General features: G+C 37.9%; 1 protein-coding gene across 1 annotated transcript in view; it reads right to left on the bottom strand.

Annotated features, from left to right (window-relative positions):
• LOC129746990 (proton-associated sugar transporter A-like) overlaps window positions 1–17,432 on the bottom strand; it is a 29,320-nt gene extending 11,888 nt beyond the window's left edge. The window contains exons 1-2 of the mRNA XM_055740999.1: window positions 16,546–17,432; window positions 4,960–5,411 (exon numbers count right to left, since the gene is read on the bottom strand). Coding sequence (XP_055596974.1) covers window positions 4,960–5,411; window positions 16,546–16,688 — 595 coding nt within the window. The 5' untranslated portion in view covers window positions 16,689–17,432. The remainder of the gene's footprint in view (window positions 1–4,959; window positions 5,412–16,545) is intronic.
• Between the last annotated feature and the right edge of the window lie 952 nt (window positions 17,433–18,384).

Raw genomic sequence — 18,384 nt, 5'->3', positions numbered from 1 at the left:
TTTAATCACCTGCACTTGTGATATTTCTCAGTTGCCAAGTCAGCTCTTGTTGCGAGTATGCAATGCAACAAGCAACAATCGAAGCAGTCGTTGCCTAATTCAATTCATTTTTTGGTTAGTCAGAATAAATACTTGTTAGAACAAACACGTTTTTCGATTCAAGCTCTTTCAGTTCTGAACCAGTCCGATTCTCCCATTGCACCTGCCAATAGGTAATGGACCCAGGCCGGCGGGACCGGAACATGCAAAAACAAAGTATTAAAGGCTCCAAATTCGACAACTGAAATTTTCGGATGAAGCTGTTGTTCACCAAGGAGGGCAACAGGATAGCTGTAGCGTACGTAGAACCGGAACCAGTCGAGGCGGCGTAGAAAACAAAGGATGAGCAGGCGCTAGCATCGATCCGATTGGCCTTGGAGGACAACCAGTTGATTCACAAAAGGAAGTCAAAATCGGCGGCAGGAGCGTGGTCAGCTGTTGGAAATTCACAAGTGAAGAGGACGTTGACATCGAAGGTTTCCTGGAGAAGCATGGTTACATGGAAGCGCACGTGTCTAAGTTAGCGGAATTGTTCGATAAACTCACTAATTTGCAGCCGGAGAAGATCTTGGACGACCAGTGGCTGGTCACAATTTTGTTCAGCATTCTACTTGAGGATTACAAGACGTTGGTCACTGCATTGGAAGCCCGACCGGGAACCGATTTGGCCCTAGACATGGTGAAGGGTAAATTGATTGACGATTAGCAGAAGAAGAAGCAGCGGAGCAGTGGCGAGTAAGAATCCGGTTCATTATTCTACGGATTTGAAGGCCAGAAAGGACCGATGTTATTTCTGCAAGTAATTGGGCCACCAAAAGGCGACATGTGAAAATTTCGAGTATGGATAAATTCAAAGAGAAACAGTCGATACCAAGCAACATCACGCAAACAACGTGGCGCAGCACGGTTGCAACAGTCAATACACGTTTCTCACTGAATGCAGTGGTCAAGTAGAAAAGCAATGGATACTAGATTCCGGAGCCTCCTAACATTACCAAATATGTAAGTTAAAAACCTGCAACCCCACCAGCATTACAGGGACTTCCTCCTTTATTTGGCCTCAGGTCTGCTCGCTTGGCAACAGAAAAATCGCAGGGAGTTCGAACTAAGAGCTCAAAAATACCCCAATTATGCACTTATCAATCTTCGTTTACAATTGCACAACACTTAACTTCATCCGTATCGTAGTTTGCTCACCACTAATAATGCCCCAGATGGTTACGGTACATTTTAGTGCCAAGCCCTGGTAGTCGGGTTTTGAAGACGGCGGAGCTTCGACGAGGACGACGCTGCTGCAGCTGACCAACTGCTCTATCGGTCCAACTCCAACCGGAACCCAGGATGTTATTTCCGGGAGTCTCGGCTACGAGGACGGAGGAACTGGTAGGAGAGCTTGGTTGGTCAATCCGAATGATCGTTGTTCGGAATCGACCACAACCTTCAACCAATGATTACCGGGAAGATAACAGCTATCCGTGGCGATCGTCACCAAACTATGACTGATTCAGGGACCAGAGATCAAAGACAAAGGTAGGCTTTTGTCCCGCCAAATGATTGTTTTTGGCCAATACTTAGGGGTCCTGTTAAGGAATCAGTCATTAGTGTTCCGTATTTCAGCGGGAACAAAATGGCAGTTCGGCGTCTCACGACTAACCTGCTGGTATCTGGCTTTACACACTTAGCTAGCTTTTGTGTGCTGGATGTGGCGTACACTTTGTACTTCGCAGTTTAGTATTATTTTTGAAAGTGAGCCAGCACCAGGTAGTCGACCTTGTGACCGGTCTTGAACCGCGAGTTCAGGTCATTGCTTTCTCGTTGTTACGAACACGATTGCTGCTCCTTCGTTAGCTCATCGGGCGTCGCTACCGATCGGGGTCGTTACCAAGCAACATGAGTTACCATGGATAGCCCTCTGGTTGGGATGTGTTGAAGCTTCTTGGCTGCATACTGGTGGTGTGTGGCACTGTCGTCGACTTTGAAGGAAGGATTATTTGGAGAAATCCATCGCCCATCATTTTCCTTCACTGCGATATTTGAGAACTATCATTACTCGCGACCAATAACTACAACCTCGATGGAAGTGTTATCTGGAGCTTACAAAGTTCAAGTCTTTCCTGAGGCAGAACGGTATCATCGCACAGCAAATCGGGGTCGCTGAACTGAAGAGCTGGTTTCTGGTCGAAACAGCCAGGTGTATGCTCATCTAGAAAGTGTTTCTGGGGCGAGGAAGCCAAATTTCAGACATGTCCAGCGTGGATACGTACTGTCACGTGCCGAGTGTGAAGCGAAGTAAGCTGAATAGCAAGGCATTGAAGATTCGTTGGTTACAGCGAGGCAACGAAGGCCTACCGCCTGGTGGACGAGGCGACGGATATCAAATTTCTGACGTCAAATGGGTCCGAGCCGGGATCAGCGAATGAAACTCCCGTTGTTCCATTCATCAATTTCCCACGAGTGATTCCTATCATCGAACCATCAGAAATGGAATCCGATGAAGACGAAGGCGATATTCAATACGACTTAGCTGGAGAAGAAGCAGCAGCATTTGGAGGTTTCGACTCGGAGCTCGATAAGGTCCAATCTTGGTGTTTTTCCGAAGCGGTATGTTTGTTCGGTATGACTTTGGTGCAGGAGGAGCCGAAAACGTTGATGAAAGCGCTGTCCAGTCTGGACAGCAGCAAAGTGGTGTCAAGCGATTAACACGGCTAGGTGGTTTTGTATACGGTCAGGCTGGTAGCCCACACAAATTCGTCACACAAATTTTCGCACCATGATGTCCGTAACAGCAAAAAAGGAAATGTTTGTCAAGCAAATAGACGTTGAAACGGCGTTTTTGAAGATTTTTCAGAAGTTTCCTCCCGGATATGTCGTCTGCGAGGAAAGCAAGGTTTGTCGTCTGAACAAAAGCTTATGCGGACTCAAGCAAGCCGTCTATTCGTCGAACCACCGTCTGCATGAGATGTTGATGGCGGATGAATTCAAGCGGTGCGAGGCAGATCCCTGCCGGTACAAGAAGAAAGCTGGTGGCAAGTGGTGCTACGTTCTTGTTTATGTGGATGATGTCATCGTAGCTAGCGAGAAAGATGGTATCATGGGAACACTGGAAAAGGCTCTTTCCAGGAACTGCAAAACATGCCAGCCTTGGCGACGTGAGAGTTTACCTGGGATCTAGAAATTTTCACATCAGCCAAGCAGAAGTACATCGAAGACGTTGTTCATTCTGTTGGTCTCCAAAATGCAAAAGTTTCGGCGGTGCCACTTGTGGATTCGGCAAGACAGAAGAGGAATAAGTTCTTCTTCCGAACGATCAACAGTACCAGAAGGTAGTCGGGCAGCTGTAATACATCTTAGTCAACAGCAGAGCCGACATTGCAAAGGCCATTTCGATCCTGAGTTGAAGTTGAAAGGTTAGCTGTTCAATCGAGCGTGACTGGACAGAGTTGAAGCGAATGGTTCGTTACCTAAAGGGGATAACCGATCTGGACCCTCGACTTAGCATCAGTGACGATGGTCTAGTCAGCTATGAAGATGCTAATCTCGTTGTCTTCAGCAGGGGCCGAGTTCGGACCACTTTCCGAGGCAACCAAAGAAGCGGTTTAGCTGCAGAGACTACTGGAGAACCTTAGAAAGAAAACGGAATTGAGATTGTTCGAGTATAATCAAAGCTGTCTGAAGGTGTTGGATTTAGCAACCATACGAAGCACATTTCTACCAAGTGTCGTTTTGGTAAGGACCTGAAAACGAAAGGTGTTGTCAACTACGAAAATTGTCCGGCGGAAAGAATGGCAGCGGATCTTCAAAAACCTTTCTTTTGGGTACGTTCGGAGATTCTTCGTCAGAAGTGTAATCTAAAGCAACAGCGTTGGGGAGGAGTTTTGAGAGTATGCAACGAAGCAAGCAACAATCGAAGCAGTCGTTGCCTAATTCAAATCACTTTTTGGTTAGTCAGAATAAATACTTGTTAGAGCAAACTCGTTTTTTGGTTCAAGCTCTTTCAGGTCTGAACCAGTCCGATTCTACTATCGCACCTGCCAATAGTACCATCCTGACCCGATGTTCGTGAGTTTGAGCCCAAGAGTAAACATCGAACACAATTGTACCGGATATGCTGTTCAATGACTGCCCGCCAACCGCATAAAAGGAAACACTAGGTCCTCCGGACTAACTTTAGAATAATAAAAGCCGCCTTAGAGAGTTGCGCACTTGAGAGTTCCTCTCGCGAGTGCTTCTTTGACCCTTCTGCGATCGACTTAACATTAATTTATTAACATACATGGTCACACTTCCGATCAATACCACTTCCTTTCTGATGTAGTGAGTATTCTTCTCGATCAGTAGCTCAATTATCCCATCGATACGCTAGATCTCATCGTATGCTGTTGCTCTGGCCTCTCTAGTCTTCTTTTATCCCGTTTACGAGATTTCTTTATCCGTTCGTTTTGAATGTTCCACGTTTTATCATTTTCCGCATTTATTATTCCCTCCTATCCGTTTGAGGTAAAATGATCCCATCAGTCAACCTACCCCGCTTGAATTTGAAGTCTTCCCTACCTCTCTAGCATTTTATATTTTATTCGACTTATCCTTAATTGATGAATCCCAACTCAATGGGAACATTTGGCTTCTCTGATATGCATTCACCTTTATTGTCCCTATTTTGTAAATTGCAGAGGCATGACGTAAGCTGGCCTGGTAAGTAGGGGTAAGGCATCCGAGTCAACTCTGAATTTAAAAATGTGCAAATATCACTGGAAATAGATCTAGATCTTTATTTAATCCAATCTAGATCATTTTATAATTAGATGCTCTTATTTTGCTTCAACATCGATATAAATCACGTTCAGTTTGGAAAAATTTCTATCATCAAACATCAGTAAAACTATCTAATGTCTTAAAACTACAGATGTGAAATTAACCTACCGATTATGCACATATCCATATAATACGCCCTTCCAATTCCACTGCTCGTTTCGATATCGAAATCAGTCAGCACCAACCCGATAGTGGTTAGCACAATTCCCCATCGGAATCCAGACATTTCCTCCACCGGAACATCGTCATCACCCAACAGGATACCGAGCGTTTTTCCGTGCGGCAAAATGCACAACCCAGTACAAACGGCCAATGCCAAAGCTATCAGAACGGGCCTTCGACGGCCCCAACTGAGCCGGATTTGATCGCTAAAAGCTGCCACTACCGGGGCAAACAGAAAGCCCAACACCGGCGAAAAGGCCCAGATCATTGTCATGAAGGTGTGGCTCAGCCCATTGCTCAGGATGATCGGGGACGCAAATCCGGTCTCGGCAGCGTAACAAAACTCCACACTTAGCTGGTACAACGCCAGGCGAACCAGCTCCCAGGCGCGTTTGGGTCTAAAAGTAAAGAGAAGTTGGTTTGAATTAATAAATATTTAGTAGGATATTTACAATTTTTTTTAAACTTTTATTTACAACCAGAAATAATAATTTAAAAATTAATCATTTCAAATAATTTTGCGCATGTTTTACAAATTGATTTGTTTACAAGATCTGTAAAGCTTACAATCATCGTAGTTTAGGGAGAAAGAACGATCAACAGTTCCGGGTAACTATGAAGTCATCTTTATTGACAACATGCCAATATCAGATGTCAAGATGTGTTATTATCTTGCTTGTGCACGCACAGCCAATAAAACAAACCCGATCGGATTTTCCCGGTTAAATTCGGTTTTCGGCAAGTGCATCAGGTAAAATTTATGACCCGCTAATCTTCCAATTGTTGCAGGGACGCAGAATGAAATTTTACACAATCTATCGGCAATCATGCAGCTATGAAACTCAATTTGATCGAATCCGTAGATTAGCCAATAGCATGTTCGATTGATTATAAATATGGTGTAAAAACTTATTTTCGCGCAGAAAAGATAAGATAATAATGTTTACTTATTTCCAAATTATAGAAACCCAAACCAATTTTTTGGAATGGAACTATATTTGGCGTGCTTTTCCATGTCGTCGCGTGTCGCGTTGCGTTTGTTTTTTTCGCAAAGTATCAAAATGGGTTGTTTTCGGTTGATTTGTGATCTTGCTAATTCGCGACAGAGTTTTAACGATATCGGCTTCCATGTTAAGCTAATTTCTCGTCTTCGCTTCAGAAAAAGAGTTTCGATTCATGTTGTTTTATTAAAGGAATCATGCCTTTAAGGCTCCAGGCATGCGGTTCGATCGTCGAGTGTGTTCGTGGTAAATGTGCGGATTCTGCTCAAATATTATGTACATAATTCAGTGGGGGAAGGACTTGTCGGGTGGCATTGTAGCTGATTGGTAGTGTTGTGAAGTGATTGAAAAAGGTTGTGGAAGTTACAACAGAATCGCCAGTGCCGATGAAAATCAAGTTTTGCAAAAAAAGTCAGATGAAAGTTTTTGGCAAGCAAAAAGCCGCGCTTTGCTCCAGGATGTTTTGCACTTTGGACCGGTTCTTCCAAATATTCACCTACATTGACACGTTATACGTTCACTTCAGAACAGTTTTCACGAAGCCATGGTGCCGGGTATGAAGTTAGTGGTTATCTGAATAATGCATGGGAATCCATACTGTGGTCAAACTGCTGTGAATCCGTGCACCCATGGTGGAATATCAACATACATACATACATACTTAGTTTCAAATACTAGAAATTTTGGAGGTCTACTAAAATTTACGATGGTGTAAACGACGTTTGCGCCAATAAATTTATTATGCTAACAGAAATCGCTCAGAATTCTGTGAAACTTTTTTAGCTTATAGGGGAGATAAGGGCATAATGGCCACCTTAAGGAAAACGCTTATTCAACCATAGAATACACCTTTAATATGTGAATTACATCATTGTTTCGTGTTCAGACACTAAAATATTATATTTTCTTACTGGCTGAAACTTGAAAAAGTAAATGAAAACGTTTGAAAATGCAAGCTGAAAACCAGTCACTGCAGGGGAATAATAAGATCCCCTCCTGGGGCAGAATAAGCACCATTAATTGGGGCACGATAAGCTCAAGCAGCGAATTGGAAACCAAGCAGCGAATTCAACTCGATAAAGTCAACTAAATAATAGAGCTACAACTTGACTTGTTCCATCTGACGATTTGATCTAGAGGCGATGAGCGTGCACGCTATCATGGTATACGTTTTCTCATGCGTTAAACAGAGAAAGCTATAGCCTTCACTCCAATTTCACTCCGATTAACTGTCATTCTTATGGAAATCTGTGAAATGTAAACAGCAAGCTTCATTGTTTTTTACAGGCCCAATTGGAAGGTGTCGGAGAGATAATAATCAGAAGCCCAATCGTCAGATTTGAACTAGTCAAGCTGTAGCTATATAATTCAGTTGACTACATCGAGTTGATTTCGCTGCTATATACGGCAGAAAACGCTTATCGTGCCCCGATTAATAGTGCTCTGCTCACCCCGAGTTAACAAATTTAAGTAAAACGCGTTTTCAAAATAGATGAAAATGAAAATAAAAATTTAATGATGGTGAAAATTGAGAAACAATGTGTAAATCATATTGCAGTGCGTAAATTAAAGATCAAGATGTTTTTAATGTCATAAAAGTTTATTTCGTGGTGCTCAAAAATTATAATATTTTCGTCATCTGAAAACCTAGCTGTTTTTTTTCTAAATATTTCTGTAAAGATTATTAGAAGCTTTCTTTTTTGGTGAAAAATTAAAACTTATGGAAGTACGAAACAAATCTTTATGAAAATTTATTTAATAAAATACATTCTTTTGTAGAAAAAAGAGTGCTTACTATGCACTGGGTGCTCGTTATGCGCTTATCTCCCCTACCTACTGTTTTTCAGACAATATCCAGCTACAACCGAAATTGTTGGTTTAAAAGTTAATCAAATAAAAAAAACAATCGAAAAAATATGATTCAAACAAATCACGCTTTATTCGGAGTGTTTATTTACTTTGCTGTTGTTTTTGTTCAGGAAATCTGGAATTTCATAAAATCAGTATTTTAGATTTTTCAAGAAAATTTTTGTTTCAAACTTCGTTCACACTTAAGAAGGCTCAAAACAACCCTTTCCTTTGGCATGTGACATTCTGGTATGCCAATGATCAAACTTATTTAGTTCAAAGCGCGTAGGATTTTTGTATTCTTTCCATAAAATTTTTTACTCCTTTAAGTCTTGGCCAAGAATGCTCGATAAAATCGAGGTACCTAACGAAATTCCAGCAATCAAAATTTAAAAAGTTATCGGACCAAAACAGGTTGTTGAGGTGAATTGTCTAACAAAACTTTTAAAAAGTTTTGTGGAACAATTCCCAGAAAAATGGAAACTACCCATCTACATATATTCATGCAAAATAATTAATTAGAATTTATTTCAACCGGATCTTTCACGTAAACTAAGATTGCATTGCATCGTATCGATTCTATGCATTCGTGTATTCAGCTTGCCAGATTGCCCGGATTCATCCTGACTTGCCCGCATGTTTGATACCAAATTTTGAGAAGATCCGGTCCGGCCCGTTTATCTGTTTTTTTGTTGGAAGAATACCCGGATTTTTCCCGGGTTTTTTTTTCTTTTTTATAACTGAGGCACTTAGGATCAGAGGGGTGCAAGTGATTTTTTATCAAAACTGAGATAAACTGTTTTTCGGAAAGTTAAAGTATAGATTAACATTCTGTAGAAGACACAGGTGACGCAGAAAAATTATTTCGATATTTTTAAGCTATTTATAAAAAAACGTGTCAATGAAAATCCTGTTTCGTTTGGTGTAAGAAGGGTGCAAGTGCACTTGCACCCTTCTGACACCAAAGGATTATACTTTTAGGCTGATTTCATTAGAACGTATACATTTTTGTCAGTTGAAAACAACATCATCTAGCTCCGACTAGGATTTTCTACTGGTTCTGACCAGGATAATCCAAAGTCCCCAGATAGAGAAGTGATGAAAAATCTCTCGGATGAAAGCTCAGAGGATTCAGAGTTTTCGACAGGCTCTGATCATGATGTCACATACTATCCCACGGAACAAAATGAAACTTCTAAAGGTTCAGATGAGACGTTGATAGTTTATAAAAAAATTACATTAAGTCTTTGAAGGAATATTTACATAACTTTTTAGGAAAGAGAATTTTTATAATAAGACAAAAAAATGAAAAATGTTTAATCCACGGTTCTTCTGGAGAATCAGAAGTTGCTGCTGCTGCAGTTGCTAGCGAGAATGAGTCCATTCCTGGAGAGTCAACTGGCCATTCATCTAGACCCCAAAAACGCCAACGAAATCAGGCAGTCTGGAAACTCATCTTGCGAAAAAGCTACGAAACCAAGGGGAAGCGTACGTTGGTTCTACCGGAAAAAGCGACCAGCTAAACAATTGATTCCAATCAATGAACACATATGCAGGTATTCTTGTGTATCCATTAAGGAAAAAGAGAGATTGAAAGTTTTCAACAAATTCTGGGAATTAGGATAGTGGAACATGCAAACCTCGTTCATTATGAGTTGCGTAGAAATTTAAAGCCCGAAAACGTAGAAAATTAAATGTGTGAACAAAAACAAAACATCTAGTATCATACTGAAAATACTCGTTACATACAGGTTCCAAAAGGATGCTATCATATTGTTTGGAGTCAGAGGGGTGCAAGTGTCATTCTTGGGATCAGAAGGGTGCAAGTGAAAAATATCAATAAAAGTAGTTCGCCGTTTTAACATAAATATCGCAAAAACTTTGGTTTTTCTTTCAGGGTTAATTATTTATTGCAATGGATATTGCTTAAAAAACAATCTTTTGAAGTTTGCAAATTAAAGAAGAAAAAAAACTTTCGTTTCTACCATATTTGTGCTCGGTTCAAATCTTCATTGAAGCTATTTAAGAATAAAATGCAATTTTTTGTAGAGTTCTGTATTTTGTGCAATTATTGTTTCAAAGAGATGGAAAGAAATATGTTTTTCTCTTATTTTGTTAGTAAAAGCAAAATCATTGAAAAAAAACACTTGTCATTTGATTCTCTAGAGTAGCAGTCGGGGAACGTTTTTAATCATTACCAAACATATTTTTCTGTAACCCTTTGTAATATAAGTAAGAGCAAGTTCACTGGTGTTGGAAAAAAGTCGTAGAAATTTCGACACTTACGACGGCACATTTTGAAAATTTTGCCATTCAAAAACATTTTCAAGATCTGTGGCCTTCTAGTTTTTTTACAACACGTGTTGTATTTTCGCATGCTGTGATGCAAAAATAGCAATATTTCTATCACATACGGCTAAAACAGAAACAGTGTTGTAAAAAAATACAACTCCCCAAGATCTTGAAAACATTTTTGCATGGTAAAATTTTCAAAATGTCAGAATTTCCACCACTTTTTCCCAACACCAGTGAACTTGCTCTAAGTAATATGCACTAATATTAACAGTAGCGTTCAAAGAATGAAATCGAAAATGGGTGTATTCTACCCTACACTCAAAATTTTAAATGCAGAATCGAATTATGAGAATAATTTGTTGTTCAAGAGTAACCATCTAGACTCAAAACTAATGCCAAAACTTCAAAAACTTATCCCAAGTTCAAAAATTTTGCTTCAATTCTTTAAAATTTTCTCACTAACTATGTTGTCACTTGTACGTTAAATTTTTAAATTAACTCAACCCATTTCGGACTATCTGATTCCATAATTTCGTATTTTAGATTCTTTATCCTGTTCAGGATTCTTGACTTTCAGTTCGAATAATTATAAGAAATTAGAAAAGCTGCTTGGAATCCTGGGTCAATTTTGGTTGTACATTTCATATCAAATTTGATTAATGTTTTTCGAGATCATATGCATTTTTAATATTTTGATAAATGTTTCCCAAATAGGAAAAAAAATCGTTTTATTTTTAAAAGTGAGGTTCTGAAACTTAATCTATATATATAAAAAGCAATTATCTGTATGTTTGTTTGTTTGTTTGTTTGTCCTCTATAGACTCAGCCGTCTTAAGAGCTAGAGATCTGAAATTTGGCATGGATGCTCATTAGGACCAGGAATGATGAAAAATGTTATAGATTTTTGGATGACCCCTTCCGAAGGGGGTCGTCCATAAAAGACAAATATTGTTTTCGTGTTATTGACGTTATTTTCCGTCGGATTGTGACGAAAATTTGCACATGAGTGTTTTGAGAGACGAACAATCGATTACAGTTATCAAATTTAGGGTCAGGGGTCGGCCAAAGGGGTCATCCATATTCACTGATTAATGTTTTTGCGATATTGGCGTTATTATACATCGGATTGTGATGAAAATTTGCACATGAGTGTTTTGAGAGACGAGCAATCGATTACAGTTATCAAATTTAGGGTTCGAGGTCGGCAAAAGGGGTCGTCCATATCCACTGATTAATGTTTTTGCGATATTGGCTTTATTTTACATTGGATTGTGATGAAAATTTGCCCATGAGTGTTTTGAGAGACGTGCAATCGATTACAGTTATCAAATTTAGGGTCAGGGGTCTGCCAAAGGGGTCGTCCATATCCACTGATTAATATTTTTGCGATATTAGCGTTATTTTAAATCGGATTGTGTTGAAAATTTGCACATGAGTGTTTTGAGAGACGAACAATTGATAACAGTTATCAAATTCAGGGTCAGGGGTCGGCAAAAGGGGTCGTCCATGTTCACTGATTAATGTTTTTGCGATATTGGCGTTATTATACACCGGATTGTTATGAAATTTTGCACATGAGTGTTTTTAAAGACGAACAATTGATTACAGTTATCAAATCTAGGGTCATGGGTTGGCCAAAGGGGTCGTCCATATTCACTGATTAATATTTTTGCGATATTAGCGTTATTATACATCGGATTGTGATGAAAATTAGCACATGAGTGTTTTGAGAGACGAACAATCGATAACAATTATCATACTTAGGGTCAGGGGTCGGCAAAGGGGGTCGTCCATATCCACTGATTGTTTTTGCAATATTGGCGTTATTATAGATCGTATTGTGATGAAAATTAGCACATGAGTCTTTTGAGAGACGAACAATTGGTTACAGTTATCAAATTTAGGGTCAGGGGTCGACCAAAGGGGTCGTCCATATCCACTGATTAATGTTTTTGCGATATTGGCGTTATTATAAATCGTATTGTGATGAAAATTAGCACATGAGTTTTTTGAGGGACGAGCAATCGATTTCAAGTTTCGAATTGCGGATCAGAAGTCGGCTGAAGGAGTCGTCCATACCCAACTTTAGTGTTTTTGCGATTTTGACGTTATTCTACATTGGATTGAGATGAAAATTTCCGCATAGGAGTTTTGAGGGACGGTCTTTTGCTTTCAGGTTTCGAATCTTGACTCAGGGGTCGGCAAAAGGGGTTATTATCTGTCCACTGTTTTTAAGATATTTTCTTTATTGAGCATAGAATTGTAATGAAAATTGACACATGGGAGTTTAACAGAAAAGATAATTGATTTCAGGTGTCAAGTTTTGAATCGTGGTCAAAAAAAAAGGCCGTACATGTTAATTGCTCACTTTTCTATTGATATTGTCGTGATCATGCATCGGATTGAGTTGGAAATGTTCAGATGAGGGTTATAAACTATGAGCAATTGACTCCAGGTAGCATGTTCCGTGTCAAGGGTCGGCGAAAGGGGCGTCTATATTCACTGTTTTCAAGTTCCTGACGTTATTTTACATATAATTTGAAAAGAAAAAATGGCACAAGGGAGTTTTGAGGAACGTAAAATTGGTTTCAATTATCGAATTTCGGGCCATGGGAAAGAAAAAGAGGGTTTCATTGAAAGTTCAGTGTTTTGTGCAAATTTTTTTTTTTATTTGATACCAATTTAAGTGAGAAGGTCAAGCTAAAGAGTCGTGCACATAAACAAATAGCACATGTTTCTACCATAATGTCTAGGTTTTGAAATCGATCGAGAAGAAAACACTCTAACATAAATTTTAATAAAAAGCCAATCAACCGTTTAATTTGAATTTCAAGCAATAGTAATACAGACCCCGTTCGTTTTTGGCAACACGCCCGTAAATTTTATGTTGCCAAAATCGAATGTTGCCAAAATCGAACGGTTTTTTTTGTCACTTTTTTATTTTTGATTTTGATTTCAAATAAGTCAAAATTGATGTAAAACCTTATATGAGCATAAAATTTTTCAATTTTGCTCATTTATATTAGTTTTAAGCAGTAAAACATGGAAAAATTCATGTTTTTACTGTTTAAAATTATTATAATAAAGCCGATATGAAAAATTTCATGCTAATATTACGTTTTACATTGATTTTGATTAATTTGAAATGAAAATAAACAATGAAAAAGTGACCAAAAAAACCGTCTTTTTTGGATGTTGCCAAAAACGAACGGTTTTTGCTCGGATGTTGCCAAAATCGAACGAGGTCTGTAGTAGCGACTTTAAACACTGTTGAATTTTTTCCCCAAAATTGTCGAAAGAATGTTTCGAATTCATTTTCTAAACTCATTTTGACGTACCAAAGCGAAACGAAGTTCGTACGGGATCAGCTAGTTTTTACATAAAATTCAATCATTTAAAGCTTCGAAATAGTAATCAAAAATAGAAATTCAGATTCAGATCCAGAAATAAGATTTTTGCACATTTTCAAAAGTTCGGATACAGATTCAAAGTTAAATTTTTGAATTCAAGTTCAGAATTGCGATTTAGCTTGTTAATAATTATACAATCAACATATATTGTTGAAGAACTTAAGAGATAATGAACAATCCATTCAATTTCTTATCAATTCCATTTCTAGATTTTAAAGTTTAATCAAAATTAGTTTGTACACACAATTAAGCTGAAAAATTATTAATAAAAAGTAAAATTTGAGTTAATTTTCTATGTTTTGTTTAATGCAAAATAGCCAAAATTTTATTTCAAAAAAACATCCACTGGATTGCAATTGGTTCTATATGAAAAATATTTACTGTTAAAGAAACATGTACCTTATCTTCACCTAATCTGCCCAAAATTCTGTTTTTTTCCAATCTATTGTTTAACATTAACATTTAACAAGACCGCGAAAAAATCTTAACCATCAGACCCCAAAATTCGGCATTTTGTGTTTCAGACACTAATTGAAAAAATTCTGCAAATGAATTATACATATTTGAGTAAGTAATTTGTGAAATTGGTTTAGAATGAGGAAATTAGATTCATAACATTTGAGTTATGATTTTTATTGGAGTATACATGGGGCAAACTAAAAACGAGATATCTCGTATTTGATTCGCAATGTGTTAATATTGCAGATTTTTTTTGAAACCAAATTTTTAGCTAACATCTTTTATTTCTTTTGCCAAACCCATTTTTTTATTGATTGGGCTTGTTTGATTTGAGTATATGAAGATAAATTTTCTTAAGCTTAGAAAGACTCTCCTTAAAAAACATATTTTTTGCTCAAATCAAATAAATTTGATCTATTAGATTCTTAAACAACTTCGAAAATTAAGGACCAATTTTCTGAAGTCGCGATTTAATACGAACTGTTTTATTGTACAAGTACCGCAAACTGGGGGAACTTTGATCACTTTTTTCATTCATTTTTGAATATTTTGGTAGGGGTTGTTTTTTGGTGGTTATAATTGAATGTTTGTTACAAAACCAGATTTCGAGTTTCGGGGTGACTTTGATCACTGTGGTTTTTAAGTACCGAAATATCTTCAAAAATTTTGTTATGGTGCCAATAAGCACACAAAGCATAAACATTAATAACAGTAATTTCTGTTAGGACTATACCTAGTTTTTCAACGTTTTTTTTTTCAAAAACATTTATAGTCAAAAGATGGACCATGTTGCTGCATACATCTAGGGGTAAAAATTATAAACATTTCTTATTTTTTTTTGGCCTAAAAAACAAATAAAATTTTACCTTCATGCAATTCCCTAGATCCTCGCACTGTTCCCATGTATTTTTTTTTTTCTTCAAATTGAAACATTTGATAGGGTCTTAGCCATTTTTACTATACGGGGTTTCTCATGGAAATTTTTTTTTTTTCAATATAAAAACATTATCACCAAATGACCTTAAAAATAACACTTAAACTAAACCTAAACAAATAAAAAAGTTGAACTTTCACATTAAACAACCCATTTGCTCCTAAATGCTTGAATTTGGTCAGGAGAGATGTTTGTTTGTGAGCCTTCGAAAAACCAGATATTTTAAGTTTTTAAAATTACATTATTAGGAATATCAAAAATCTTCTAATAAAAACCAAATTTAGCTTATTCGTAGCTCAATTCATAGGCTTTCAAACGTAGTTAACAGTTTTCAGATATTTTAACTTTTTGCTTAGTTCATGATGATTATCTGCAAAAATTTCATGTTGATCAAAGTTACCCCGGTGATCAAAGTACCCCCAGTTTACGGTACTTTAAAATGAATAATGAAATAGTAACAAACATAATTTGTTCTATATTTTTTTTGTATTCGTATTTTTTTGTATCTTTCACCAAGCTGTTTTCGAACATTGCGCTTCAAAATGTCCGTTTTGTTCTTTTTCTATAAAGATTCGTAAAGTTTTTGTTTCCATTCAATCAAAAAGTATGAAGATAAAATTATAAGAATTTGATATTAATACTAGATTGATAAATAATAAAAATGGAAAAACGTTTGGAATTGATTACCCAAAATTGACAAATGAAGCACTTATACCCCTTTGGATGCACACGTCTTAATTATACCCTTGATGTCAGCAAAAGTAATATTTCCGCATTCAAAAACAAATCAACCAAACAAACCTTGTAAAAGAAGCTCAACTTCAACAGTTTTCTTCAAATTTTAAGTAGTTTCAAATCATCAGTCTGTACGATAATTAATTCAAAAACATATAAATAATAAAACTAATACTCCACCTACCTCCTACCTCATCAATAGATTTTATGGTTCTGAAGATATTTTAAAAGATAACTGTTTTTCGAATAAAGGCTATATATTTAAGAAAGAAGACCCTCCCGTTCGCAGGGAGGTGGTCCGATTATTTACATTACAATTATCAGTGTTAGACTAAATCTGAGAGGATGATTGCATTTTCATGCTCATTTAGTATCTAATGAATTTAAGCTCCCATAAGTATTACTTTGACTTCATTTTAACCACATTTGTCGTAATTTGCCTCCGCCCGTGGATAGCCTTCAAGTCTTCTAAGCCAACTGTCATGAGATCGAATTCCAGTCACGGCAGCCCATTCTGTACGGCATGGTTCTGTGTTATGATGGGAATCCCAAGTACAAATGACTACGATTTATGAAGTCAAAATAGGTATTCTTATCCTCGACAACATGTACCTATGACTTTATGAATGGAGTCATTGAACTCCAGTAGAGTGTTACAGAACTTTGATTGTTGATGGGTGAAATCTAGAAAATTTCGATGTCAGCCTTGATGAATAAGGTATCGAAAAATGTTTTATTTCAACAATTGCTTACTATTTTCAATAGTTTTTTGTTGTTGTTAATTTTGACTTTTTTTCAAACGTTTACCGCCCTACCCTATTTCATTCATAAGAGACAAAACGAAACCTACCTGAAGAGATGGGAATAATCCTTCTCCTGTTTTTTCGCATGCTCGAAGCGTTCTCGCAGCATGTGCTCCATAATCACCTTATCACTGATGTGATGCTGGTACGAACTCTCCCGCTTCACTGGCGGATCCATTTCATCCGACATTTTGAAACTTTTAAATTTTACTATTTTTTTTTTTTGCTTACGTCACCGCACTCACAGATGATACCCTTTCGAAGAGTAAATCACGTTTATGTTACAGGAAAAACTGACCTAATCGGAAGCAACTCAACTCAAATCACTTTGACACTTCAATATCGGAAAACTATCGCCCTCTTATCGCAAAACTGGGAAAGAACTTGTCCTCTTGTTACCAGCTAATCACTAGGCACGTTATTCTAGACAGATAACGGTACGTCATCTTGGGAGCCAGTTTGCCAAATTCTGCATTCCGAAATATTGCTCTCTCTCTTCCCACGAGGGCCGACGTGAACTTTTCCCGCTGTAATCCGCGCTTGAACTGCGCTTTGGCGGAAGTCGTTCAACAATCTTTATAGAAACTGGAATGGCTCCGGTTCATCACTGAGTGAGTATGGTGGCAGATATCAGCCATTAATTGGTCCAATTATAAAATCATTTATTAACGACAGACTGACGGCTGATACAACAATACAATAAAGATCTGCGGGGTGCGCCGTTCGATTTCAAATCTGACAGCTCCGTCCCTGTGATAGTCTTGGTGATCCGGTCTACTGAACTTGGTCGCTCGATGCTGTCTCTGGATGTGTGTTTTGCAGAGGATTCTTTCGCGCGGACAATGTCAACCTTCAAATGGTTCGAGGTCGCACCAAACAACAAATCTGCCATCTGCGAACATTTGTTGGCTTTGCCTGGACGCGACGACGAGAAACGTACTACAACTCACTGACTGGAAGATGCATTTCAACAACGAATTCCTCCTCTGTGCAAACAACATCAAATAAAGATGCTACAGTATGATATGAATGGGGAGACTGGAGTACGCCGTTGAATGTTTTCACTGGAGGTGAGGCTTATCAGTTGCATGTCAGCTCTCGGGGAAACGAACCTTGAGATTACGTGTGAAGAGCCGTCGTTCATATGGAAGAGAGTGCCACTTATGCTGTGGGAAAAATGTGACTCAACTCTCTGGCACGACTAGATTATGTTTGATCGAGTGGGGAGCGTCTGGAAAACGGAAGGACGTTCATTGATAGACGGTTTCATTGATTAGAGCGATTGATTGATATCCGACAAGTGTTGAGTGTTGGAGAGTGAAAACTTTTATTTTTTTAACATTTTGCCAAATGTCTTAAAAGTTAAAGTGAGCACGCGGCAGGCACGTGAGGACCCACCACAGCGTGATGCAATGGTTTATGGCAGGGAAAAGTCCAAGAGAGATAGAAAATAGCAGAGTGATATATTTTACGGTACCTAGCTTTAATCGGTGTTGCATTCTGGTACAATCCCGAACACGAATCTAATCTTGAGATCTGAGTTTTGGGAAATTATATTGCTTCTGATTTCGCTTAATTTCATTGAATCGCAATAGGTTTCAGGGTGCTATAAAAATACCACATGGTAAGATTACATTTGGGAAAGGTTTTCTTCAAATGTTGAATATCAAAAGTCGGAATCGTTTTTGGAGATGGGCAAAGTTTGCTTCTGATGTTTGAATAGAATTTGTTCTCTAGACTCGCGTTTGTTCATCTCCATTTTCGTTGGATCGAAAAACATGACTTCGAGTTTGACATCATGTAAACAATACAGACTGTAACTCGATTGAATTTGATATAGAAAAGTTATTACGGTTCAAAGATTGTATTTTGGTCGAAAATTCTCG

This window comes from Uranotaenia lowii, chromosome 2, assembly GCF_029784155.1.
Source record: "Uranotaenia lowii strain MFRU-FL chromosome 2, ASM2978415v1, whole genome shotgun sequence".
NCBI classification, from domain to species: domain Eukaryota; kingdom Metazoa; phylum Arthropoda; class Insecta; order Diptera; family Culicidae; genus Uranotaenia; species Uranotaenia lowii.
This window is presented reverse-complemented; position numbering and strand designations above follow the sequence as displayed.